The 27,320-nt window shown below is 58.3% G+C and overlaps 1 protein-coding gene and 1 long non-coding RNA gene across 14 annotated transcripts in view; one reads left to right on the forward strand and one right to left on the reverse strand.

Annotated features, from left to right (window-relative positions):
• Slc37a1 (solute carrier family 37 member 1) overlaps positions 1–9,835 on the forward strand; it is a 58,321-nt gene extending 48,486 nt beyond the window's left edge. For all 6 annotated transcript variants that reach the window (XM_010636485.3, XM_010636490.2, XM_010636489.2 and 3 more), the window contains exons 12-20: positions 68–158; positions 736–798; positions 1,101–1,186; positions 1,727–1,775; positions 2,673–2,746; positions 2,886–2,964; positions 6,513–6,610; positions 8,420–8,484; positions 8,871–9,835. In XM_010636485.3, coding sequence (XP_010634787.1) covers positions 68–158; positions 736–798; positions 1,101–1,186; positions 1,727–1,775; positions 2,673–2,746; positions 2,886–2,964; positions 6,513–6,610; positions 8,420–8,484; positions 8,871–8,886 — 621 coding nt within the window. In that variant the 3' untranslated portion in view covers positions 8,887–9,835. The remainder of the gene's footprint in view (positions 1–67; positions 159–735; positions 799–1,100; positions 1,187–1,726; positions 1,776–2,672; positions 2,747–2,885; positions 2,965–6,512; positions 6,611–8,419; positions 8,485–8,870) is intronic.
• LOC104870749 overlaps positions 4,645–27,320 on the reverse strand; it is a 23,356-nt gene continuing 680 nt past the window's right edge. Inside the window, exons 2-6 of one of the 8 annotated variants that reach the window (XR_002025739.1) lie at positions 25,149–25,318; positions 17,110–17,284; positions 15,771–16,129; positions 15,259–15,412; positions 13,639–13,694 (exon numbers count right to left, since the gene is read on the reverse strand). This is a non-coding gene — a long non-coding RNA (uncharacterized LOC104870749). Of the gene's footprint in view, positions 4,856–13,635; positions 13,695–15,258; positions 16,130–17,109; positions 17,285–22,442; positions 24,441–25,148; positions 25,319–26,117; positions 26,230–27,320 lie in introns of those variants that run through there. The other 7 variants (XR_002025740.2, XR_004514216.1, XR_002025738.1 and 4 more) reach the window with 7 other exon arrangements.

A 27,320-nucleotide genomic window follows, 5' to 3' on the forward strand; every position in this document is an offset into this window, starting at 1 on the left:
AGCTGCTCCCGGAGGAAGGCTGCTTCCTGCTGCAGCCCCGCCCACCGCGCCTCCCTGCTCTCTGCAGGGCGTGATCGAGTTCTCCCTGTGCCTGCTCTTCGCCAAGCTGGTCAGCTACACCTTCCTCTTCTGGCTTCCGCTCTACATCACTAGCGTAGGTGAGTGTGTGGCCAGCACAGCCAGACAGACAGGAGGACAGCTGGGCCCCTAACCGTAGTCTTCAGGGTGCGGTGCTGGCGCCTCCTCTAGGCTGTGCCCCCGTGGGCCATGGCAGCGCCTGGGATGGAGGCTGTGAACCCCTAAAACCGGACTGGAGGGCGCCTCTGGGGACAACCAGAGGGAGGGTGACCATGTGTGCAGCAGAGGCTGGAGCTGGATGGCAACAGAATAAACCTGTGGATTCTGTGGAATAGGCAGCAGCCCCTGCCTGGGGACCACGCGATGGGGTGGGATGCGGTGGAGCGCAGCACCCAGGACAGGTCATTGCTGGAGCAGCTGGGCCCATGGCTGATGGTGGGGAAGGAGTCCAGAGCAGAGCGAGAGATGCAGGGCCCTCGGGCCATCATGGTAGGAGGGCCGGGAGGGCAGAGCAGCGAGTCAGCAGAGGGTGGCCTCTGGAGGGTGAGAAGGGTGGGCCGCGCCCCAGCCCTCCATGGTCACATCCCAGGCCTCCCTGCCAAGTCCTGCCCCCCTATACGGCACACTCCCATCCTGGCCTGCTCTCTTCTCTCACAGATCACTTGGATGCCCAGAGAGCCGGCGAGCTCTCCACGCTGTTCGACGTGGGCGGGCTCTTTGGTGAGCTTGCACCCCTGGCCCCCCGCCCTGCTCTGTGCAGCCACTGACTGCACTGCATGCGCCCTAGGGACCTGGTGTCCTCGGCCCGCCCTCGTCATGGGGCCCCATCCCTGAACTGGCAGCCCCGGGGCGGGTGACTGGGTGTGGCGCTTGGACCCTTGTGGTTAAAGGGCTTCAGGCCTGACCCCCCCACGCCCACGTGGGGCCACGGCCAGAGGAGCCCCCAGGTGACCTCTGCTCTCCTCGTGCCGCCCCAGGCTCTGGGTGAGCTGCTGCCCGCCTGAAGTTGCCCTCTGTTGCAGGTGGGATCCTGGCAGGTGTGGTCTCTGACCGGCTGGAGAAGCGGGCCTCCACCTGCGGCCTGATGCTGCTGCTCGCTGCGCCCACGGTCAGCCTCTCACCGGCCAGCACTGCCCCCGGGCCATCCTCCCTTCACCAGGCTCCCCAGAGTGCTCTTCCCTCAGCCCTGCTGCTCTGGGACTCCCACTCCCAGAGCAAGCCCTGCCCCCACCCATTCACCCTACTTTCAGGCATTTATCAGCTCATGATGTTGGGTAGGTGACATCCCCTCTGTGTGCCTCAGTTTCCCCAGCTGAGCAGCAGGACTGACAGTGGCACCCTGCAGAGTGGCCTCGGGGACTCGCTGTGTTTCTTACAACACTGGTGGCCTCTTGTTCCCACCCCTGCCTCCCCTCCATGGGGCTGTGGCTGTCACCAGAACAAGGTCCAGTCCTCATCCTCTGGGGGCTTCGACGCTCAAAGAAGGTTCAGGAAAGGGTGGTCGGCTGTGGCCCTTGCCTAGAGGACACCCACATCCTCAGGGACACTGCTGGGGCTGGGTCAGCAAGGGAGCACAGAGTCCCTGCACCCGGCAGGCCCCCTGGGCGACTGATGGCCCACAGTCGGTGTTTCTGTCCTCTGTCCACAGCTGTACGTGTTCTCCGCGGTCAGCAGGATGGGCCTGGAAGCCACGGTCGGTGAGTGCCTGAGGCCTGGCCACCTCCCTTCTTCATCCGCATGGCTTTGTTGGTACTGGGGATTGAACTCGGGACCTTGAGCTTGCGAGGCAGGCGGTCCCCACATTTGTCCACACAGCCTTGTGGGTCAAGTACATGGTGTGGTCCAGCAGCCCTCATCCCTCTGTGGGAGAGGCCAGGCCCACTCCTGGGCCAGGCCCGTCCCTCTGCAGTTGAGAGTGGGCACAGGGCCATGTGGGCCCCGGTCAGGCTGGGGGGCTCTGGGTGCCCATGGGCAGGAGCCCCTCGGAAGATGGGGTACCTGGAAGGCAGCTCTCTGTGGGACCTCAGCAGCCAGGGACCTGCACCTGGCCCTGACCAAGGCCCTATGGAGTGACCGTCAGTGCTCAGCCTGGGGACAGGCAGCAGGCCCGGCACCTACTCCCAGCCGGCGCCCACGTTTGGCCGTACAGGGCTAGGTCACTTCCTGCCGCAGCACTGGGGGTGTGCTTTGGCCCTCAGAGTCCCGTGCTCCCTGTCCTGCAGGCAAGCAGGGTGAGGCACTGGGGGTGCTGGCCCCCCAAAGCACCCCCAAAGCAGTAGGCAGGACGTGCAGTCCCTGCCAGCCCTGTTCGGGGGAACCTGGGCTGCATGGGGCGGAGTGTGGTCCCGCAAGGTAGTGTACAGCTCTGTGCAGGGGCGGCTGAGGCTGTGCCCCTCTCCCTCCGGCCGCGGTGCCCACGGCGCTGAGGAGCCACGTCTGGGCCCTTGGGTAGAAGAGAGGTTTAGCTTAGAAAACGTCACTCTGGCGAGGGAAGTTCCTACGCCTCCCTGGCGGCCACCCCATGCCGATGCCTCTCGCTGCCTGCCTGCATCCCGGCCACCATGGCTCCCTGTCACCATCTGCTCTCCCCACAGCCATGCTGCTGCTCAGCGGGGCGCTGGTCAGCGGGCCCTATGCGCTCATCACCACTGCCGTCTCCGCAGACCTGGTGAGTGGCCACCTCCTGTGTGCCCCGGAGGGAAGCAGGGGTGGAGCGGGTTGAACGCAGTGACGGGGAGGTGTGGGTCCCTTTCTGGTTCCCAGCTCTGCTGCTGACATCTTCTGTGTCCGCTTTCTCCTGCTTCCAGGGCACGCACAAAAGCCTGAAAGGAAACTCCCATGCCCTCTCCACGGTGACAGCCATCATCGACGGCACCGGCTCTGTGGGTACGTGCAGGCGGCCCCCGAGAGCTGTGTGCGCGGTGGGAAGGTTCCTGGGTGGCCTGACAAGGCCAGGTCCCCGCTGCCAGCTCAGAAAACTGCAGGGGGGCAAGCAAGGGCAGGAAGGGGAAGAGGTTGGAGGGCACCCTCGGTGCCCTCGCCCCAGGCCATCTCAGAGGAACACCCAGCTGGCACGCTTCAGCCCGTGGGCTTTTAGGGACGGTGCATGTGCAGACCAGTGCCCCAAGGGGACAGGCAGGAGTCCCAGCTATCCCAGGAGCTGTCCCTTGGGCCCCTGCCCATACCAGGCACTCAGCCGTGCTCCTGCCAGGAGCGGCCCAGACACCAGGACGGCCTGCCAGCCGGAAGTGGGGCTTGGGCTGCTGGAGACACTCTGACACCAGCCAGGGGGCTCTGGGCGCGTGTCCCACCAGGGGCCTGCAGGACAGGGCAGCGTGGCCAGGTGGCAGGCTGGGTCGGGGTAGCTCAGGAAGCCCAGTTCAGCCAGAGCCTGCTGCCCCTGTGGGAGGCCATGCCCTTGCCTGCCCTGTGGCCTCTCTGCCCACCCCCCGGGAGGGGCCCAGCCGTGTCTGCTGATGTAGAAGTCAGCGTCGCTCCTCCTCCCTGTTCCTCAGAAACACCTCGCAGCCAAGCACAGTGGCAAACATCTCTGTTGTCGCTGTTCAGGAGGCCGAGGTGGAAGGATCATGAGTTCACATCCAACCTGGGCAAATTAGCAAAACTTGTCTCAGAAGCATAAAAAGGGCTGGGGAAGCTGAGTGGTAGAGCACTTGTCTAGCATATGCAAAGGTTCCATCCCCAGTACCAAAAAACAAACCAACAAAAAAGCGACCTCCTGGCCAGCATGTCCCTGCAGAGGTCTCTTCTCCTTTATCCCCTGTGTCTTTGTCCACACCCCATCCTCCCAAGACACCTCCTCGCACCCGTGCGGAGCTGTGGTAGCTTCTGGCAGCTTCCACCCCATCCACTGCTCTCTTGGTGCTGTCGCCTCCAGAACAGAGCAGGCCTCCAGCCCTCTGGTCACTCACCTGGTAGCCATCCCAGGACTTTGGGAGTGGCCTTCCCTCTGGGCCGTCAGAGGCAGCTAGGGTGGCGGGTGGACCAAGTAGGTCCCCAGGGCTCAGGTGCACGTGTGGAGCCGGTCATCACATCCACAGGGCACAGGAACCCTGTTCCAGGCTCTTGCTGCCATTCCCAGGCCTCAGGTGACAGTCAGCTCGCCCATGTTCAGAAGGGCGGGCCGTGGCCCAGTCCTCGCCAGTGGCAGAGCAGCCCTGCCTCAGTGCGGGTCTTCCCTAGGTCGGGTCCAGAGACGACTTTGGTGTACTGGACGGTGTGGTGTGGTGGTCACCTCCGACGTGCTCTCAGGGACCCCTGGGGCAGGGAGGGCTGCGTGCTGCGGCTGCTGGGGGTCCCGGAGCCCACGCTCGGCCCTCAAGGAGTAAGCGGGAGCCCGCTGTGTGGTGCCGATCACATGTCACTTTGACAAACTCCTCTGTCAGTGGGTTCTTGTGAGTCAGCCCCACGCCTGCGGTGACACCTTTCTCCCCGCTAGTTTGAAGGTCTGCTGGCAGCTGTGAGTGCTACGGTAAAGCAGGGATTTGAGGTTTAAAAGGAAAAGAAGAGGGGAACTATAAATTAGGTGAAAAGCACACTTTTATTTAATGGTGTTTTTAAAATGAGAGCACAGTAGAGGTGGCAGCTGAGGGAGGCCAGGTCTGAACAGAGGAGGCCCTGTCCCGGGCTGCAGGCTGTGTCAGGGGCAGGGGCAGGCAGGCCTCTCCCAGGCGGCCCGTCTGTGCCAGTGCTGACCCTCTGTGGTGGCTGCATCAGGCCGGAGCCGGGCCCGGCAGCTCAGGAACTCGGCAAACGGTCTCTGTGGAAACAGCACGCGCCTCGGTCATTATTTCTTCCCACACAAGCTGCTCGAAAAGACAAGATGAAAGTAGAGAAAAAAGTCCCCAGGGCAGAGGCCCAGCGTTTCCAGCACAGCCTGTACTGTGAGGTCTGGCCCACAGGGCCGGGGAGCCATCCACGCCCCGGAGCTGTACAGGTGACCGGGACCCCATCTCACGGCTCCAGGGCCATCGGCCGAGGACGCGAGCCCATGCGAGGGGAGCGTTCAAGGTCTTTCTCTGTGGTCCCTGTGGACGGCACGGGCCTGACAGCGCTGGGCTGCGGGGGTCGCAGCGAAGCTTGCCCTGCATTTCTCCAGTTTTGATCTTTATCTTACCAAAGTGAAATATAATCTCCCCTCAGAAGCCAGGTAACCCCATCCGCCGGCTGGTGCTGCCCGGCCACCAGGCCTCCTTCCCACGGCCGCCCACTCGAGCGGCTCCCTGGGCCGCACCACGTGTTCCAGTCGATCTCTTTCTCTTCTGTCTCTGCTGCTGCGGATCGAATCCAGGGCCTCACAACACCAGGCAAATGTGTCACCACCAGCTGGGCCCAGCTGGGCTCCCCAGGATGCTGGCCTCCTTGGAAGGAGAGGGGACTTGGCTGCCACACACTCTGGCCTTGTCCTCTGCTGACGCTGGCTGTGCCGGTGCCGCTCACTTTCCAGAGAGATCAGCAGCTTCTGTTCCCCTTTCTGTCCAGCCGACCTCTTGCCCTGCGCCTTCGCCATCCTTGCCGTTCATTCTGTCCCCACGGCCGCGTGTGGTGCTGCAGGCTCTTGTCCCGTGAGCACCTCTCCCGGCCATGCCACAGCCTGCTCTGGACCCCGGCCTCCCCTCAGAGGTGGCAGTGTTGTGGGAGTGCGGGAGGTCGACACTCTGCTGTGCTTTCGCATCCAGAGGCCTGGGGTCCCTCACGGAGATGTGGGAGCCCCTCTCCCTTGGGCGAAGCCGCTGTCATCTTAGCCAGTCCTTCTGTCCTGCTGCTCGTTGGGGCATCTTTAATGACCTCTCTTCATTCCAGGGGGACTGTGCTCCGTTACCACATTCCCGCCGGCCTGTACTCATGCCTGTACCCTGAATGGTTCGGAACAAGACACGCACACTGCACACACTTAGGTACACATGTGTGTGCCTTCCGCGGACTGCTAGCAGCAGGTTGCAGGGTTGGCCCTTCCGCTGGAGATGGATTCCCTGAGGCAGCTGCAGTGCACGATCAGAACTGCAAAGCTGACAAGGTCCGAGCGTTAAGCGTTAGCTCTCACAGAGCTCGCTCACCTTTACCAAGCAAGAACTTTACAGTGGGAGAATAGCTCCCAAGACCGTGCACTGGGCTCCGGTTTCTTTACACAAATTCAGGAATGATGATGACACCGTGGGGGCGTTGGGTCAAAAGAACGCACATTGCAAGCAAGAGTCAGCAGGTAGGGTTAGAAGTGGTTCCAGGGGACCGTGTGCCGTGACCCTGGCTGGCACCGAGGATGGTTCGCTTTTCACCCCTGACTGCCTGCAGGGTGAGAGGTCTGCCCTTACTCTGTGCACAAGCGAGGTGTGAGCTTTGTTCTGTGTTTGTCCGCCTCGAGTGTTTCAGTGGCTGGAGTCGGTCCTCAACAACCCTCGCCTGCCCTGCTGTTTCAGGAGCAGCGCTGGGCCCCCTGCTGGCCGGGCTCCTCTCGCCTTCCGGATGGAGCAACGTGTTTTACATGTTGATGTTTGCAGACGCCTGTGCCTTACTGGTGAGTGGGCTCCCGCCCCCTGGGGGTCCCTGCAGTCCCAGGAGTTTGGCCACCACAGCTCCACCTCACACGTGGCCTCAGGCTCTTTCGCTTGCTGGTGAACAAAGATGTGTGTGTACCTGAACAAGGCTCAGCAGGCTGCAGGAAGGCCACGGCGGAGAGCTCTGCGGCTTCAGCTCCCGCCAAGTGAGTGTGTGACCGGCAGGTCCCCGGGCCAGGCCTCCTGGTGCCGCAGCTTTTGCAGTGCATGTAGCGAGGTCGCCCGGGGACAGGCCTGTTGTGCGGGTCCCACACGGTGCTGCGTGAGTCTGCTCCCCATCCCCGTGGCAGATGCCCAGGGTCGTTGGCTTCTAGAGGGAGGCTGACTGGGGCTCATGGTTTTGGAAGCTCCCGCCGAGACGGGCCGTCCCTGGTGCTTTGGGCCTGTGGCGGGGCTGCACAGCTCCGTGGGAGTGTGGTACAGCAAAACTGCTCGCCTTGTGGCTGGGAATCGAGAGGGAGGGAGCAAGGGGCCGTGCCCCAAGCAACCTGAAGGGCTCCCTCCAGCCCTGCCCACTGCTCCCGAGAACTCGGATGTGCTTGAAGTCGGAAAGGACATCATAAGAGTGGGAGGTCTGCGTGGCCAGAGGGAGTGGCAGGCCGTGCTGACAGAGGGGTCTGAGGATACAGCAAGTCTGTGCCCAGGCGCCCCCTGTGGAGGACATAACTGCCATCAGGAGGTCTGCAAGTCCACTAAGGGCGCACTTATATTTTCAAGCCTAACAGCCCCCGGACACTTCCTCTTGGGGACCAGCATTCTTCCTGGTGTCAGTTTTCCCTCCTTCCAGGCCAAGTCTGGGGCCTTGGAGATGCCAGGAGCTCACAGGGACAGAGCCCCTGTCTTCACCCGGAGGGAGCAGGCAGCTCTGGGGCTTGCAGGACCGGCCAGGCCCTTGGTCGCCAGTCTGCTCTGTCCCCCTCAGGTCAGCAGGTATCTAAGGGCCAGTCCCCTCACTGCATGACAGTTGCAGGACAGCACCTTTTTCCTGTGGGCACCTGACCTCGGTCGCCCTGTTTGCAGGGCACCCATGCCCGCTGTGGCCTTGTATTCCTCCTCTTCCCTCCTCACCGCGATCTGCCCTGCCCACTCAGTGGGATTCACTGTGCTGGCAGGGGGCCGACTGGGCCGGGCCAGCCTGCAGGCGGGGCTAGAGCTGGAGTTTTGTCCAGCGAAGGTCTGAGTGGCCACAGCCCCGGCTTTAGCGTCTCCCTGCCCATCGATCGTACAAGCCTGGCTCCGGGCTGAAGCAGAGTGTGACCCACAGGAGACATCCTTGTTCGCAGTGGCTCAAGGGCCTGTACCCCAGGCGTGAGGAGTGACACTCCTGACCCCTGGGCCCAGACCAAGCAGGTGTGTGGCTGAGGGCTGACGGCCCCAGGAGCCCACAGTGGCCCTGGGATGCCCTGCCCTGCCCAGCCCAGCTCAGCCCTCTTGGGGCCAACGCACAGGCGGCACCAGCATCCGGGACTCACCGGTTCACAGAGCCTCCGGCCCAGGCTGCCCTGTCCCCTGACTGTGGCTGCCTGGTCTGTACTTTCTTTCTTTCCATTTGGATGTTTGTGATTGGACTCATTCTGTTTTAAATACCGCAGACCCTGATGTATCATAAATGCCTTGCGTTCCCTCCTGAGAGACCGCTGGGCCCAAGCCCACCGTGCGGACATCCTGGCCAGGCCTCTGCAGCTGTAGGCTTTGGGGGTGACCAAGGCATGGCCACAGTCTGCCTGGGCCCGGTGGTCACAGACGTTCTATCTTTGTCCTGCTTGCAGTTCTTGGTCCGCCTCATCCACAAGGAGCTGAGCTGCCCAGGGCCAGCTGCGGGGAACCAGGCTCCGTAAGTACGCGGGCCCTCTCGGGGCCGAGGCCACCCCAGGGCGCCCTGGCTCGTCCACCTCTGCATGTGGCCTCTGATTAGAAAGAGCTCACCGCCTGCCCCCACATGGCTCGTGACCCTTTGTGTCATGATCAGCGCCTCTGTGCGGGCGACTGTGGCGGTGGAGAACGGTCAGGGAAATCGCCCCGCTCTGGAGCTGCCAGCCAAGACGCCCCCTGTGCGGCAGCCCTTGCCCTTGTGCCTCCCTCCCTTCCCTACTTCCGCCCCAGCAGGCCCCGGGGCAGGGTTGGGGCACAGGGCTGGCCCCGCTGGAGTCGCTGGAGTCCGTGAGCTTGTGCCTGCAGCAGCGCTGCGGGACCTGTTTCATGCCGCCCTTTTCTTTTCAGACTGAAGGAACACTGACCCCGCGAGTCCACTGGAGGAGCTGGGCCCGTCCATCCTAAACAGACGGCTTTGAGCAACAGCTACACCAAGGATCCTGTCTCAGGAAGACTGATTTTCCCGGGTGACACAGAGCCAAGCTGAGAACTCTGGGTGTGGTCAAGCAGACGGGCGCTCAGGATGGCGGTGGGCGTCCCAGGGTCACTGCACAACTGAGCCCTGATGCGGCAGCCCTGTGTCCCCCAGGCGCCCCAGTGTGGCGTGTGACGGCGTGGAGGCGACCCCTCAGGTATCCCCAAAGTGATTGCTGAAGCCACAGCAGCTCCCCCGAGAGCCCGCACGGGCCGAGGGAGCGGACGGGTCTCGGGCACAGGGACGGACGCACCAGCTCCACGCGGCGTTGGGCAGCCCAGACCCTGGTCAGAAACCAGGGATTTCTCCAGCTCCTTTGGGCTCAGGGCTGACCTGGAAACCGCAGGCGTCCAGCGTGAACCACTGTGAAGCCATGAGCTAGCCAGGGGGTGGAGGCACGGTGCAGCCTGAGCTACCGCGCCCCTGCTGCACCCCAGAAGCCACCTGTTTCCAGATACGTAGCCATGGGGGGTTATTTATTTAAAACGCATTTTGTGTTCTATGAAGTTTAAGAAATCTAAGTGGCATTTTGTTATTTATTAAGACAAACTGAAACGGTTCTCTGGCCATTTGTTTTTGGGGGTTGGATCTAGCAAAATACTTATCTGTCCTTTGAAATAAAGTGGATTTTAGAAAAAAAAAATCAAGCAAAACACACAGAGAATATTGGTCCTTTCTGCTCACGTGACCGTGACGTGTGGTTTTGGTTTCCCGGGAATAACGGGTGGGCTTCTGCCCGACAAGCTCTTCCTCTGGGCATCGGAAGTTTTATAAATCCTGCTCCTTGAAGATTATCCAAGATTTGTCCTTGATGTGGAAGGACACGCACGGGAGCGGGTGGTGTGGGCAGCGGTCCAGGTTGGCACCATGCGTGTTCTTTGGAGCCAGCAACTGTTCTGGGCCGTGACCCAGTTGCCCTGACTGCAGGGCCAGCGGGCGGCCGGCCATCATGGCTCTCCTGCCGCTCCCTTGCTTTTTTTCTTTTTTAAAGACGTCATTTACACACCTGCAGAGCTATCACTGAGAGCGCAATCACTGTGACCCCTGAGTGGAGCGAGTCTCCTCCATAGTCACTCTCCTTTGTCCTGGCCACTGCCACTTATGGTGTCGCCGGGAGGGTGGGGACCCCAGCGATCTGTCTGTGACAGAGCCCCGGTCACGGCCACACAGAGGGGTCCCAAGCAGACCTTGGCCAGCCACCGGCTCAGCGGCATGAAGCTTCGGGGTCACAGTTGTGCTTTCGCAACTCGGTGAACCACTGCTGGAGGAAAACCCGGGCGCACGGAGGAGGAGCAGCCCTGCGTTCCTGGGCCTTTCCAGGCTGAATCCTGAGAGTAGACCGGGGATTGCACTCAGGACCTTGTGCTTGTGAGGCAGGTGCGGTGCCACTGAGCTTTTGATATGGATAGTTGATCTTTTTTAAAAGATAAGGAAATGTGGATTTTAGTTGAAATAAAATTCATGAATGGGAGATTTTTACTGTGACTCTTGAGAGGGGGGGGAAGCATGATTTGATATAATGATACATACTACCACCACCCCTGGCAGTGGCCAAGATGATCCCATGTGCGAATACCTGGCAGGAGGCTCCCCAGAAATGTACCTGGGCTTCGGGGCTATATCCTCAAGAGGTCTTGTTCAAGGGGGCAGACTGCCAGGACCAGGAGGACACTCCTGCCTCAGCCTCCTGAGGTGCCTGGTGGTCCTTTGTCCTAGGCTTCTTTCTCCCTTAGTCTGTCCATGGAGGACGCAGAATAATCACCAATTTGGAGAATCCCATCAAAGTACGTCCTTCCAAATAGCAAGCTGAAAACCCACAGGCCCCAGTTTCTCACTGTAGGTTCCCAGGCAGGCAGCTGACCTTCCAGGCCTATAGGAGGCCTTTCCTCATCCCTGCCAACCTCACCTTGCTGTTGCAGGCCACCCCTGGTTGCCACTTGGGTGACCACACAGCCCTGCACACAGTGGAGAAGGTGAGGTTGGGGAAAGGGCAGCTGCATGTCCCTGTGGCCTGGGGACTCCAGTGGAGGCCAATAGCTGGGAGGCTGGAAGGTGGACAGGGGTAGCTGCAAACTGCTACTACGGTGCCCCCTAGGAGCCCCGGGCCTGCTGCCAGGCGGAAAGGCAGAGCCCTTGTTCAGAAGGCAAAGAGAAGTCTGGTCTCCCCACTCGGCCGGCGAACTTCCGGCAGCCACTCAGCACCCAGCGCTGCCCTGAGACACCTGGCCATGTCCCCACCCGGAGCGTCTGTGCAGGACACCCACACCTGGTGGCAGTGGGACTGAGGCCGAGGCCCCAGGGGTAAGAGACAGCATCACCCCAACTTCCCACACCCCTTCTCACCCACAGATTCGGACACTGTTCAAATGCAGCAGTGAGCTGGGTATGGTGGTGTCATCCCGGTATGCTGGGAGGCTGAGGCAGGAGGATTGCAAGTTCAGGGGCAGCCTGGATAACTTAGTGAGACTGCCTCAAAATAAAAAAATAAAAAGGTACTGATGATGCAGCTCCATGCAAAGGCCCTGGGGTCCAGTCCCCAGAACCACCAAAAATAAAAGTGCAGCAGTACTGAGGAAGCACGCAGGCCCATGGAGCATGGAACCCACTAACCCTGCTGGACAGAGGTCCAGTGACTCTCAGTCCACCCCATTCCCACACCATGAAGGCAGTGCAGCCACCACAGTGAAACGGCTCCACCTAGAAACACAACAGGGCCTGGGGCCAGCACAGGAGGCCCCAAGGCTGAATCTACAGCCCCTGCTATTTAAAACGGGGCTTTTCAAGAGATAGCTCCAGAGCCTTTTACCTCTCAAGGTCCAGGTGGAAAAATGCCCTTCACCTGTTTGCACGCTGTTCAGTCACTGTCACCGAACGCTGCTTCAAAGGGAGCTGTCCTCTCCCTGACATCTGAGCCGAGCCGTGGCTTAGGGTCCGGTGGACGGGACCGGACCCTCCCGAGCCTCCTGGGAAGTACAGGCTCAGGCCCACTGCCCACGTGTCCATCAGGAGGTCACTAAACTGCCGCTGCCCCACATGTCACAGGCCACAGTGGGGGTCTCGCGGACAGCCGAGACCAGGGTCATCTGTGGCTTCCCGTTCCCCTGCTGGCTCCTCCTTCTGGGTCCCCACACCCGCCTGTCATTGCCAGCAAAGCCTCAGGTTCCCACTGTGTGTCACCACATGGCCACAGCAGGGTGGGCATCCGCCAAGCCTCCCGGAGCCAGGGACGCCACGTCCACCTCGGAAGTCGTGTGCGGCCACCACCGGGGCGGTAGGAGAAGCCAAGCTGCCCGACCCTTGGGAGGAGCCCTGTGAGGACCAGATACTCGGGTGGGGAGTGACCACTGCACTGAGTGGAGGGGCGGAACACACCGTCCAGCATGCGCTCATGTTTGTTTTCGCTCCTTGTTTCCGTGCAGAGCCACGATGGACTTGACCCACATCTTCCCTCTTCTCCTCTTTGGAGTACGTTTGTTGATGGTTTTCTGACAGCGCCAAATGGCTCACAGTCACAGCTATGACACACTGGAGTGTGTGTTGGTGTGCACGAGTCCACGAGCGTTTCAAAAAAAGATCCACTTTAACTAATCTTGACCGTTGTGAGTGGAAGTCAGCAGAAGGCAAAGGCAGCCAGACAGTCCCGGCCCAGACTTCCTCTCGCCTCGTCCAAGGTGTTTCCGGCGTGGCTGGAGTGTGGGCTTGGGTGCAGCAGCCCCTGCGGGACTCAGGGCCGGAGTCAGGTGCTGGCTGTGTGCGTGTGGGCAAACCCAGGGCGCCTGGGGGCAGCTGCCCAAGCAGCTCTCTTCAAAGCCACCTGCTGGCTCCATAGGCCACGAGCTAGAATCCAGCAGGGAACCGGCACCAGGAGCCCCTCTGCGGGGCAGGAAGCAGACGGGCACCAGGCACAGCCGCAGCGGGTTCAAGCTCTAAGGGGCCCCATGCCCTGGGGGTTTCGTGGCCCCGTTGTGTGGCTCTCCACAGGTCTGTGGCCGCATGGGCTGCTCATTTCCTGCCCTGGCCCTTCATTTTTTCCATCCTCTGGAACTGCCAGCTTCCCGCATCAGCATGGCCAGGCAAGCACCCAGGGGTTCCATCCAGCACCGTCAAGGTGCACTGGGAGTTCTGCATACACGGTGAATGCTCTGCAGATGAGCAGGTGGTGAGCGTGGACCTTGTCCAGGCCGCAGAGGCCTGCGGAGCTACCGTGTGGCCTGCGAGGAAGGGGAACTCAGCCTCGGCCCCTGAGGGAGCTTCCGGCTGCCCTCCCTGCCACCTGCCTACAGATACAGGACAGGCCCGCCCACCGTCCTGTCAGCCCATCCCTTGAAATGAATCCACGGGTGTACATGAATGTGTCACACTCATACACTCAGACAGCTGAAGCCAAAGATGATGCTGGAAGGACGCGATGGCAGTCCAGGCCAGCGGGCTGCTTCTGGACTCAGTGGCTCTTGGCAAGTTTCCAGGAGGACGTGCAAAGACACCTCTGCATTGAGCCCAGTGCTCTGCCACACCCTACATCGAGGGTCCCCAACTCCAGAAGCTCCCCCTCCAGGGCCTCCTGTCCCACAGAGACACTTCCTGGGTGCCTGAGCTCATGAAACTTGCCAGGTCCAGAGATAGTACTGTGATTTCTGACTTGCCTGTGGAATTATGTCACCATCCATCCAGCCATGCTCCGCTCCACGCCTACACCCCTGCCAGAGCAGAACAAGTGCAGAGACAGTGAGACACAGGGTACGGTAGACAAATGAGCCAAGACAAGTTCCAAAACAGGATTAAACGCGATGCAGGAGGGGCCAGGGATTTAGCTCGGTGGTTCTGTCGCCTGCCTCAAGTTTGATCCCCGGCACCAAAACCAAAACAAAACAATACAAAACAAAACAGGATGCAGGAGCAGGCGGGGCAGTGCACATTTATGATTCCCCCCAATCTGGGAGACCGAGTGGGAAGATGGAAAGTTCAAGGCCAGCGCAGGCAACTCAGCAACTGAGACAGACTCTGTCTCAAAAAGGAAATGAAAGAGGGCTGAGGATGTAGCTCAGCGTGAAGAGCTTGGGTTCAGTCCTAGTACCCCGCCCCAGAAGTACTGGAGGTCAGGAAGGGAAGCATATTACGTTATACCCACAGTGCCTCAGAAGAGGGACAGCTGGGCAGAGAATTCAGTGGTGGGATGGGGTGGACGGTGTGGAAATCTAGAGAGGCTGGGCGAGGGGTCCAGAAGGAAGTGCAGCGAGTACAGGCTGGGGGTTCCAGACAAGTACAGGCGGTGGGTCCTGTGTCCCACAGAGGACTGGAGGTGGGGTCAGGAGCTGGCCGGCTCCCAGGTATGACGGGGTGGAGGGATTGTGGAGCAAGAAAAAATAAGGAGAAGTGCAGGGGCCCACCAGCAATGAGGTCAGACAGCATGACGGAAGACCTGACCTGACCTTGACAGGTAAGGAAACGGAGGCCCCCCAAAGGGCACAGTGGGGAGCAGGCCTGGGTCGGCCACTGCACCTGCTCCCACAGGCTCTGTCTTCGGGAAGCGCCCCCCACCGGGGCCGCTTGACCCCGACCCACTGTCCCCAAGTAGGGTGTGTGGTTGACCCTCCAGGGTGGACACCGTGGAGCCACAGCATCTGGCCACCGTGGGCTTCAGGGCCCTGCGGTTGGGCAGAGGTGGCTCAGGAGTCCTGCAGGCTGCTGCCCAGCACTTGAACCCGGAGCCACAGGCTTGCTTTGCTCTGTTCCAGGCACCAAAGTCCCTGCTGCCACCAGAGGGCCTCCCAGCCCAGCTCCAGTGCACCAGGCCTGGCTGCAGGGCTGTGTGGCTTCCTTGTCACTCTGAGAGAGATGTCAGCTGCACCCAGACAGCCAGCCTGGGGGGCTCAGAAGAAAGGAACCCAGAGCTGCCCCACTCCCAGCCCTTCTGATGCTGTTAATAAACAGAGTCTGCACCAGGGAGGCTGATGAATCCCAGCTCCCAGGGCCTCCTACGGCCGGAACGGGACCAGAACCCAGGGCCAAGTCAACAATCAGGGCCGGGAACCCCAGGCTGTAACCAAAATGAGACAAAATGCCATAGGCGCCACCTGCGTGTGCCCGGCCTCAGCCATCACAGCTCTCCAGTGCTCCCGTCCAACCCCGCACCCCACCAAAAGCTCCGTTTGCACTGTCGCTCTGCGTTTTTTAAGAACGTGATTGTGCGTCTCGCCCCAGGCAGCAGCAGCCCCAGCCCCAGCCGCCCAGGCCCACCACTTGTTCTGTCAGAGCACAGACCAGAGTAACCTCCCTCTTCCAGGAGACACCGCAGAGCCACGGGGATGCAGGTGACCACAGGTGAGCCCTGGGCTGGACAGGCGGCAGTGTCCTCAGCACACGACCTGCAAATCCAGTCACCTGTGCTGAAGGGGAGGCTGAACTCGCCACGGAGCTGCAGAAGGAGGCAGGCAGGGCCTCGGAATCCACGGTAGAGGAGAGAAATCCCCGCCTGGACTGCGTGGGACGGAGATGGCCACGCGGCTCAGAGGAGCTCAGGGGACTTGCAGGGTGGCAACAAGCTGGTCCTGCCCGCAGCACCCTTCACGCCCCCCCAAATGCTTAGAAGTGGGGCACAGGGAGCAGAGGAGGTATAGCAGGGTCCCCTGTTCTCAGCAGGGACCCTCGGGGTGTAGTGGGGAAGGGGACCCCAGTGGCTGACACCATCGCGAGAGCAGGACCAGGAGAGGATGCCCCCACCGCCCTGCTCCCTCCAGGGGGCTGTGCTCCCAGCACAGACGCCCAGCACTCACCGCCTCTGCTGTCCCTGCCTCACGCCTCCGCCTCAGCTCAGACCCTGCCCTGCTGGCCACGATTTGGTGAGTGAGGACGGCATGGGTCCCTGGAGGCCGGGCAGGGTCCTCTGCCCTCTGCCATGCAGACAGGTGATGCTGGAGGAGCTGGCTGCTCTGTGACACGAAGCAGAGCCCCCAATGGCCCGCACAGGTGACCCTGTGGCCCAAGGGCGGCTAGGAAGAGGCGGGAAGAGGCAGCTGGCTCTCCTGGTCTCGCTGTCGAAAGGGAGGCAGGTCTGGCGCCTAATGAAACCAATGCTCTGGGGAACGAGGTTGGAAAGTGTTTTCACAGCTCTGTGTTTGGCTGCTGTCCAGCTCTGCTGGGAAGAAGTTGTAAGAAAAAGATGTGCTCTTGAGATTATTATCTGATTTGTAAGCAGGGGCAAGCAGGAACAGAAGTTCACAAATTCAGCGACTTTTCAACCACAAACAGTGAAGTGGTAAAATGCATAAGAGCCAGGTGTGGGGGTCACACCTGTAATCCCAGCATACAGGAGGCTGAGGCAGGAGGATTACCCACCAGGAGTTTGAGGCCAAACTGAACCACAGCAAGACCCTGTCTCAAAACAAAAACAAAAGAAAAGAAAAGAGCTGGGGATGTAACTCAGAGCAAAATGTGCCCCTGGATAATATTGGGAAAGGTGACCCTAAACAACACAGAAAGGGCCCCAGTTTATGAACAAGGGCTAAAGCAGGAGGCAGATCATCACGGTGCTAGACCCCAACTCCAGGCAACCCTCTCCCATCCCGCCCTTGGGTGGCACAGAGCTGACTGTGCCCCTCAGCCTTGCTGGTCACCACCTGGGGTCATGAGCCAGCCCAGGACTGCAGGGCTTGCGGGTGGGGGAGCTGGGACGTGTGTGTGGCTGTGTGGATGCGCACGCCACTCACAAGCCCCGCCTTTCCCAAGCCAGGAGCACGGTGGCTTTGGCAGCCAGATCCCTGGGAAACACTCAGGCTCAGCAGCCGCACACTGACTGGGAGGTTCCCTTGGGGTCACAGCCACAGAAAGGAGGCTGCGGGGGACCACAGTGTGGGTTCCCTGGAGCGAGAAAAGCAGACCCACCTGGGGAGTTCAGCCTGCCTCATCCTCCCCAGGGCTGTTCCCCATCAGCTCCGTGAGGAGCGCTTTCTGGGAGACCTGGAGGCTGAGCTGCACTACATCGGGGGTGACTGCCACAGGTTGTTAGGGCGGTGGTGTGAGGGGTAGCAGGTGAGTGTCTGGGCTGTGGCATTAGGTCCCATTCTCCTTGTGAGCCTGCTGACCCTGGGCTGTGACCTTTCTGAGTGCTTGTACCTGGGCCTGGAGTTCAGGAGGGTGCAGCTGGCATTGTTTCCCTTTCCCTGGTCAGCCGAGGTACTCATGAGGGTATAGGAAACAGCAGGTGCACTGGACAGATTCCGGTGGCTGTCGCTCCGAGCTGCTGTGGGCACCTGGTGGTCTTCTGTCCATCTGGCCCCAGGCTGGGCAGCTGCCCGGAGTGAACACTCATAAGCATGGGCGTCTCCCCAGACCCTTACAGGTCCTAAGATCAGACTCGGCCCCCAGAACTTCGGCCACTCAAATCGAGAATCACTGAAGCATCCTGGCCAATCAGAGCCCCTTTGTCTCTAAAACCTCAGCTTCTGGCCAGCCCTGCTTCCTCTCCCTCCAGCTCTGAGAGGATGCTCCCTCCCTTCAGTCTGGACACTTGTCCCTGTGGCCTCCCATCCCAGAGCTGCACCAGGGACCCCAGGGCAGAGGAGTGGAGGACTAGGGACAGTGGGGGACTAAGCTTCTGGGACTGAATGCCTTTCTGAGTGTTTATAAACCCAGTGTCTGCCTGTCACCCTGGGATTCCCTGGAGCCATAATTTTAAGCTTTTTGCTTCAAATAAATCATTTTCTTTCTTTAAAATAACAGTTTAAAAATAAATCTGTCAGGTTTTCATTCCTGGCAAGTTTCAGTCACCTCTCTTATTTTAGTAGATGGTTCCAGTGCCTTCAACTTTTCCACAAAACAAAAAACTTTCTGTTGCTCTAACAAAATACCCAAGACTAGTCAAATTATAAAGAGAAAAGGTTTGGTTTGGCTGACACTCATCTGTCATCTGACCACATGGCCTTTAGGGAATGTCACAGGTCCAAACAATCCTTCATAACCACAAAGATGAATGTACATAAGAAAGTAAAGGTTTATTACAACACTTTAGAGCTGCACAAATCCTTACAATTAGCCAGGCTTCATTCTCACAACCACAGGCACAGTCATGGTGGCCCTGCCCACCCTACAGATGAGGAAACTGAGGCTCAAAACTACATCTGGCTGCCCAAAGTTACTGGTCATTTCAGCACTGACCTCCCAGGCCCCAGCACTGCCTGCATTTCTGTATCAAACTGGTCTCCAGGGCTTGATAAAGTGTCAGAAAAAACAACCTTAACTGGCTTTGGAAGGATAAAACAGTGGCTGGCATTTATGATCAGTTAGCCAGTTGCCCCTGGCAACTGCTATTAGATCTCAAAGGTCCCTGGAAATCTCACCATGGAAGGTGGGGCCTGGTGGGACTGGGAGGGACCTGAAAGAGTGAATTCCTCCACGGTGCTGGATCTGCCTTGGGGCCAGCCTATCATGGACTGAGCCCATTGACACTGTGAGCTAAAACAAACCTCTCCTTTAAATTGCAATGTTGTACTTTGTCCCTGAGACCAGGAAAATGCATAAGGCAGGACATTAGTGCCTAGTACACCTACACAGCATTCAAAGGCCCTTGAGGAGAGGGGGTCTCTACGATGGGAACAAGGTCCCACCTTCCACCCCAAAGTGAAAGGGAAAGAGGAGGTGCTCCCTCCTTACTCCCTGGAAGCCTGGATGTGGATTTATGGAGCACAGCAGAGATGAGGCCATCCAGGACGGTGTCCACACAGGGTGACACTGGGCAGAGGCGGTGCTCAATGGGGCCACTCGGGAATGGTGAGTGCGTGTGGACTCTGGAATTGGACACACAGCAGCTGGGGCTGAGGGGTGGCAGGTTCTGCTCTCTCCTCCAAGCACCCAGCTTCTTCTCAATGCAGTGAGCATTTTAGATCTAGTAGCCAAAGGCAGGTGGAAGCTGCCTAGTGGGCTGCCTTCTTTATAAAGATCACAGAGTAATTTAATGCCCAGGGCAATGTCCAGCCCTGAGTCAGAATTCCTGGAAATTCTGAGCAGCTCCCTACACTGGCTTCCTCCTCTGAGGTCCCTAGTATCCTCTCAGAGCTGGTGTCCAGCTCAGGGACCTCCAGGCATGTGTCAGTGTTGAGACAAGCTTTCTACCCCCTCAGGAGTCTGATGCTTTGAAACACAGCTCCAGGGAAGTCTTCCATCTGTACACCAGCACTCAAGCTGCACCCCAGACCACAGCATGTGACTGACACGGGCTCCGAATGACCCATACTCTTCTCAGGCATGAGCCACCTTGCTGGTGGCTCAGTGCTGTGCTCTGCTGTTGTCTCCCCTGTTCACATTGACTGTAACACAGAGGCCACAGTCAGGACAAGTGTTCAGGAGGGGTTTCTGTATCTGGAAGAGGCACCCCTGAGGCCTGTTGGGCTGGGGCACAGTCTGCACCCCAAACTGTGTCCCCCAAAGAGTCCTCTGAGTCACTGTTGGACTCAGCTCTAAGGACTCCCTTGCATCACGTGACCATCACAGAGACTCCAAATACAAAGCCTGTGTTTCTCCCACCGGAAAGGCAGGACCTACGCCCATACAAAGTGGGGTCCACCCTGGAGTCTATTCCAAAGTCCTCCCAGGACCCCAACCCCTCTGAGGCACAGTTCCCACTCATCATCACCCATGTGAAGTGACTTCTCTTCCCGGTAATGCTGTCTCCTCACAGTGCACCAAGCTTTTAGTATAAGTTGCTGTCTCCAAAAGGACAGGGCCTGTTCCCCAGACAGGATCGCACAGGGGACTTACAAGCACACACAGAGGCAAACACCTCCAGGGCTCCTGTTCTCATACAGACCACAATATTAGCTGTACATGGAAAGACCACCCCCAAAGTGACCCCAGCACCAACGCTCTCTGCTATTCTCTTCCGGGGACGCTCCGAGGTGACCGGCGGGCACGGAGCCCGTGGTGGAAATGCCCAACCCAAACAAGAGGTGTTCAAAGCATCTGCTGCAGACAGCTGCAACTTTGCCCAGAGTGGCCCATGGGTGGAGGTGGGCGAGGGTCCGGCTGCCACTGGAGTTGACAGATTTAACTCTGCCTGCCCGAGGACAGGCCACTGCACTCAGCCGTCTGCGTCAGGGAATGGGCTTGTTTCTTTGCAGTGGCGTCATGGTCTGTGTGCAGTGAACGAAGAACCTCCTACTCCGCCCACTTCTGAGCCCGAAGGCCCCCTACAAAGCCCGGATCGGGAATAAATGCGAACATCTGCTCTGAGCGAGGTGCCGTCTGCATCTGGAGGACTAACGCGAGAGATGGGGCAGCAGAGATGCCCAGGATGGGGCATGGGTCTGGGCCGCAGGAGCTCTGGCCAGCATGGACGACTGGAGTCAGGAGGGCGCTCGCCTGGTCCTGAGACCTCTGGAGGCAGGGTCAGTGCCCCAGCCCAGCAGTCTCGTTGCCCATCCTGTGGGTGCTGCCCGCTTCCACCCCAGGTGGCCCCCAGTGTCCCTCCGAAGTTGTCACCTTTGAGCCTCACTGCTGAGGGGCCCAAATGCCACACTGTGCTTCTGTCACCTGCTTTTGCATTTGGGGACAGGCCGGCAGTCACTGCTTCCCTTTGTACGGGACAGTTGGGTAAGGGGCGTGCATGGCTGGGGAACTGGGGGGCCCAGGGGGCCACTACTCCAGGACCAAGTCACGGCACATTCATCTCATGCTCCAGGCTGTGAAGCTGTGACAAAGAAACATGCAGCGCTGCAACTGCCCTGTGGTGCTGTTTGTTACGGCACCCGACCTTCCAGGAGGGTCCAGGCCTCGGCCCACAGGCCCCGCGTCCTCGCTGTTTGTGCCATGCAGCCCGCACATGGGAGTCCGCTGTCGCCTGCTCCTGGAGCTCAGCTGTCCCGAGCGCTGTCCCTTGCCTGCTGGGGCCCCGAGCTCCTCATCCATGTGCTTGTCTTGTTTTACTTACTCAGCTACATAACTGAGAGGACACCGACTGGGGTGCTGGGCTACAGCAGTGACCACGTCACACCCTGTCCCGTCCTCCAGGACCTGGAGCCTGATGGTTGATGCGGTTACAAGGAGAGGCAGGAGAGGAGGACAGTCCAGGAGGAAGAGGGACCATCTGGAAGAAGAAGCCTCTTCTGTCCTCTTTTCTCTACAACCAGTCCAGAGGAGGATTTCTGTGTGAGCAGGGTCCGCTACCTCCCATGGGCTCCCGGGCCTGAAAAGCTGACATTTTCCTTCTTACCCAACAATTCCCTGCCTGCCAGGAAGCCTGGGCTGGGGCTGGGGCAGTGTGGTGGCTGCTGCTACCGAGAATCCACAGGACCCAGAGCAGCTGCAAACAGCAGGTGAAGGAAGGAGTGTCCCAGTCCGACCTCCTCCCTGTGGACCGGGCTGGGGGCCCCCAAGGGTCTCTGACTCCCGGGCATGGTCACTGGGCATGAGCGCGAGGCCTCTTAGCTCTTCCTTCTCTTTCTCTGACTCCTTACTTCTTTGTGGTTGTTAGTTTTTGTTTTTTGAGACAGAGTCTCGCTGTGTAATTCAGGCTGGCCTTGAATTCACTGTATTGCTCAGGCTAGGCTTGAATGTGCAATCCTCCTGCTTCAGCCTCCCCAAGTGCTGGGATTACAGGTGTGCCACTATGCCTGCTTCCTCTTTACTGTGTGAGTACGGTATTTTCTGACAGGCATGGGTGGAAAGAACAGACATTCAGGGACCTTCGTGTGACCGGTGGCTGCCTGACTCACCTCCCACACTCCAGTTCGAAGTGTGAGTTGTTGTGCTGTCTCTGCCCTGGGCTGGGATCCAACACCGACTCACAAGGCAGGGTCCCTGACTTGTGCTGCAAGGTCACTGCTGGCCCCTCCATCACCCACTCCTACGAAGCCTGCAGAGCTCCCACAGGTGTGAGCTCTTCTCTTGCCGCTCCTCTGTTCCCCTTTGTCTCCCACGTTCAGGCCACTTGCTCTCCTTCCTTGTCTTCTTTAGGATTTTCTATGACCATTTCTCCTCATTTTGCAAGGTTTTTTTTTAAGCATTAGAAAAAGACCTCAGAATTTTTTTTTATGAGGAACTCAGAATTTATTCACCTGTCACTCAAGGGAGGAAGAGGGGGAAGGCTGTAAGATTCATGAAGGACAGCAAGAAGACATTTAACCTTCACAGGCAGACAGGGCCTGCGTTCTCTCTACTTTTGTGCATGTTGGGAAACTCTCAGGCTGATAGCATCTTAAACAACCAAGGAGAAGTAAGTTCCATGAAAGCCCCAAAGGGCATTTGAAAAATTCCCAAAGTCATGGACACTGAAGACTTCCAAGAGACAGAAAGCCAGGCATGATGGTGCATGCCTGAAATTCCCACACTCGGGAGGCTGATGCAGGAGGATCGATGCAAGTTCAAGGACAGCTGGGCTGCATGGTGAGCTCAAGGTTGGCCTAAATGTCTCAAAAACAAAACAGCTGGGTATGTAGCTCAGTGGTTTTGCTGCCTGCCTCACGAGTTCAAGGTCTCGAGTTCAACTCCCAATACCAAAAACAAAACAAAAACACCAAGAGGGGATGGAAAAATCAGTTAGGCACAGCTTAAATTACTGGGTTGTGAAAACTTTAGAAAACATTAGAACTTTAAAATAAGGGATTCGTGTACAAAACCACCCTTTTACCCAACAGGAATGGGCACAGCATATTCAAACGTGGGTCAAAAACAATCCATGTGGCCGCCTGCCCAGTACAGACGGTCAGTGTAGCTGCAGTCTGGGGACACGCCAGTACCCTCCCCACTCCCTTTAGGGGGTCACTCCACAGGTCTTCTGAACCCCACAGACACTCAGAATCACACACAGAAATTTTAAGGCATCAAACCAGTAGTCTTACTATTTTCAAGTTAAACAGTTTAGGAATATTTGGAGTTTTAAAAATATTCATCATTTGGATCATTACAACAAAAGGCCTGTCTGATTTTATCAGTTATTTGAAATTGACTAATTGATTTAGACTTGGGATGTTACAGAGACATGTTACTAAATTTTTTGCAATACTGGCAAATCTAAAAGAATTTAAGAATCTCTGCTTATAAAGTTAATATCTTAAATAATTGAGTAAGTGGGAAACTTTGGCTTACTAATCAAATCACTGAAGTGTTCTTGAAGAAAATCAACCATGCTAAATTCATACAAGCAGCTTAAAATAGCCAAAGGTGTTTAACATTTACTTATGCTAATCAAAGGCTTGGTAAAAGGAAGTGCTACAATGTAGCAATCTTATAAGCAAAACTGAAATATAAAGAATTAGTTATTCAAATTTGCAGCTTTGATAAAATGAAGGCGACTTTTAAAAGCTTCTTTAAAGTAAATTTCTGAATTACATTTTCTGTACAAAAGTTAACCTTGAACACGCCAAAACTCTCACATTTAACTCAGTGGGTGTCTTAGTCACTATCTTGTTGCTGGGAAAAAATATCTGACTCTCACAACTTAAAGGTTCATATTTTCATTTCAGGGTTGGCTGCCTCCACAGCAGGGCAGGGTGGTGGAAGGGTCTTGCGGAAGAGAGCTGCTCTGGGTATGGCATACAGGAAGCAGAGGGAGAAGAGAGGAGCCAGGTGGGAAGACCGACCCTTCTAGACCCCGCCCCCAGGCCACGCCCCTTCCACCCAGGCCCCACCTCCCAGCCGGAAGTCAGACATTTTGACCTCATTTAATCCTCTTCCAAAAGCCCCACCTCTGGGCCCAGGAGGCCTTTGGGGAACCTTCTCCGTCTACACCAGGCCAAGGGGAAAAGGCAGAGAGCAGCGTCTGCGATGTGGTGACTGAGAGCCTTTCTTTAGAAAGTCCTGCACCCAGCTTTGAGTCTCCATCCCTCGCCCTGGGCTCAGTCACCTCTTGTGGGTGTGAGGCCCGCCTGGGGCTGTGTCAGCTCTGTGCCCGGAACCACCCCACCACCCCGCAGTGCCTCGGATTCCTCGGCTGTGACCCCACCGATACCCTCTCCACCCATCCCTCCAGCCTTTGCGGTCTGACTCCGGACACCAAAAGAGAGGCATCCTCTTCACCCTTCCGCACCCCACGGAGGTGCAGCTCCAAGCAGAAAACGACGAAACGCTGAAAATTAGTGCATCAAAACTCAGAGCACTATAGATCTATGTGATACCAAAATTGAACTGTAATTTTACTTAAATGTCAGGTAATTAAAATTATTTAAGATTATCCATTGATGAATAAAAGGGTAAAACACGGTGGTTCTCTCAATGAAAAATAAGACAGGAAGGGCCGGTGGAGTAGCTCAGTGGTGAGCACTTGTCTAGCGTATTCAAGCCTTGGGCTCCATCCCCAGTAGCACGAAAAGATGAGCGAATGAGCAGATTTTGAAGACACAAGTGGTACATTTGCTCTCACAGAGGGTGGCAGAGTGTTTTGCCCTACTCAGCCCAAAGCCATCCAGAAGCTAAGTTGGAGACAGGCTCTCTGCAGATGTCCCTGCATCGGGGACCTGGAAATGAGATCACCTGAGAGTCCACCCCATGGCCCTAAACCCAGTGCAAGTGTCCCTCTAAGAAGGGAGGGTGAGGGCACGTGAAGACGCAGGCAGAGACCTGGATGACGAGCCACAAGCCCAGGAACCCCCAAATTGGCAGCAATCATTAGGAGCTGAGGGGACGCGCAGAACTGCTGACGGCCTACATGTTCTGCACTCTCGCGTACTTCTGATTTTTTAGGACTTTGCCACTTTCATGTGGATCCCTGGGCTGTGCAGAAGTCTGCTGGCAGCCTAGTACCCCACCCTGCAGACGTGTCAGGGACACAACGCCTCTGCACGCTGTGCAGGTCCTGGTGGCCAGCTGACGGCCAGGCTACTGATACAAGCACGTGGCACTAGCAGAAGGGACGGGCACGGGAGGGGGTAAGCCAGGGGGTGGCACCACCCCGGACAGAAGGAAGGGCAGAGGACAGCGGATCTGGCTCTCTCCTGAGCGGGCACCCCATCCCCCCCACACCTCCGTCCCAGCCCTTCCAGCCCTGCAGTCCAAACTCTGCCTCCGCTACTGTCCACACCGCCACACTCCCCGGTTCTGCTGCCCACTGAGAGCCAGTGTGGGACCAGCACAGGGATGGGGGGATGTTGCTGACGTGGCATTTGTCCTGGGCCAGGCCTTCAGCGGCAACAGTGGCCGGTCATCTCTGGGGAGCACGCGCTTACCTGCCGCCCTCCATGGAAAGCTGACTGGCTTCCGACGTCCTCACTCGGTCCTCACTCGTGACTCAGTGGGCCGGGCATGGCGGTACACGCCTGTAATCTCAGCTACTCTGGAGGCCGAAACAGGAGGGTTGAGGTTCAAGTCCAGGGTGGACAATTTAGCAAGACTCTGTCTAAAATATAAAGAAAAAAAGAAAGAAGTCATTTTCCAGGTGAGCTCTACACATCAGGCTGGGGCCGAGCTGATTCCTCCCAGGGAAGATCTGGACTGCCAGATGCCTTCAGATCATATCACGCGTGAGCAGGTTGGGGAACCCCCGCCACGCCCTGGGATCCCCAGCTCTCCAGCCAGATGGGGCACTGTGCAGTCCTTGCTGTGAATCCCCGCCCCACCCCAGCGCCTGCTGTCCAAGTTCCATGTGGCTGTTTTTTTAGAGCCCAAGTGACGGGAGACAGTGTCTTCGTCCCTCTGACCCATCTGTCCACCTTCCGGACGCCGGGTGTGCCGTTCTCACCCATGTCCTGGCCACAGACCCGCTGGATGGTGAGGGGGACCTGAGCCAAGCCCCCTCATTCTCAGGGGTTGGTGGAAGTTCAAGATTCGTGCCCAGGCGTCCGTCATGGGCACGGCTCTGTCTCCCTGCACCCCGAAGGGCTCGCCGCAGGCCCCTTCCTCTCAGGACCCCACCCCCTTCAACAGAGGTCCCCGGAGTCTGGCTTTAGATCCAGATGGGGGTTGTGAGTCCAACTGTGGCGGCTCGAGATGTGTTTCCACCTACGAAATCAAAATCTGAATTTTCCTAAGCAGATACGATAAGTGTGTTTCCCCTTGCACACGTCTCTCTTGGTTGGCTGACCACCTTGTCACTGGTGTTGACCCTGTGATCCATAAGCCATTGCCACAGCCCCTTACCGGTCCAGTCACGCATTCCCAGCCCTTCCCAGCGTGGCGTGGGAGCGGTGCCTGTTTACCTCTGATGACACAGCTCTTGACCTCTGCTGCTTGGGAGGATTCGTCTCAGAAACGCAGAGTCTCAGAGTCAGGCATGGTGGCACAGGCCCGTAATCCCAGCACTCGGGGAGGCTGAGACAGGAGGATTGCAGGTTTGAGCCCAGTCTGGACAACTTAATAAGACCCTCTCTCAAAATTTTAAAAAATGTTTAAAGGGCTTGGGGGAATGTAGGTCAGTGCAAAGGCCCTGGGTTCAATATCCAGCACAGAAAGAAAAAAGAAAGATGGGAAGGAAGAAAAGAAGGAAGGAGCCCAGCCGAACACTAAGAGCCTCCCAGTCTAAGGCCAACACGCCCCGCAGTCCCGGCCCTGGCTGCCCACAGAGTCACCCCACGGCCAGAACTGACCCTCAGTGTCTCATCAGGGCCTGTGGAGGGGCCTCGTGCGCTGTGGCAGAGCAGCGCTTCGGCCCAAACATCCCGAGTACTGGTCACCGTCCCATGGCCGAGGACCTGGGCATGACGGAGCCGGGCACCCCACAGCCGCTCTCCCTCCACCCCTCTTCGTCCTCCTGCACACACGTGCAAGGTCCTGGCTGCTTTCTTCCAGCGCCTGGGCCGGCTCCAGACCCTCCAGGAGCTGCTAGGAACAGAGTCCCCTACCCCGGGCCACCGGTCAGAGCCAGAATCTGGGATTGAACCCAGGGCTTTTGCACGGAGCTACATCCTCAGCCCTTCTGTATTTTTTTTATTGGGATAGGCTGGGCTCAAATGTGTGATCCTCCTGTCCCGGCCTGAGCGCTGGGATTACAGGCCTACCCATCACAGCATACTAAGAGCTCGCATCTCAGTGGGCCAGTGGAGGGGTGCAGCGGTGCGGGAGTAGGGAAGGTGCTCAGAGAGGCAGCATCAGCGGGGGAGGCAGGGCCTGGCCATCCCGGTGGGGTGGTTCAGGCTGGCAGCTGGCAACACTCCACTCAGAAGTCTTAGGGGTTCGGCAGCCCCCGGACCCGCCCACGGGATGCCGAGAGCCCTTCCCAGCTGTGACAATCTCAGAGGCCCCACACAATCCGAACGTCCCCTTGGGTGGCGTCGCTTGGCTGCGAAGTCACCGGCATGGTGGCCTGGCAGCAGATGTGCCCCTCGCCCTCTGCCCTCCATCTGCCCAGCCCTGGTCTCAGTGACTCCTTCCCCCCCCCACCGACTGCAGGCCACACCAGCACT

Source organism: Fukomys damarensis, unplaced genomic scaffold (genome assembly GCF_012274545.1).
Source record: "Fukomys damarensis isolate Sample0158 unplaced genomic scaffold, DMR_v1.0_HiC HiC_scaffold_24, whole genome shotgun sequence".
In the NCBI taxonomy this organism is placed as follows: domain Eukaryota; kingdom Metazoa; phylum Chordata; class Mammalia; order Rodentia; family Bathyergidae; genus Fukomys; species Fukomys damarensis.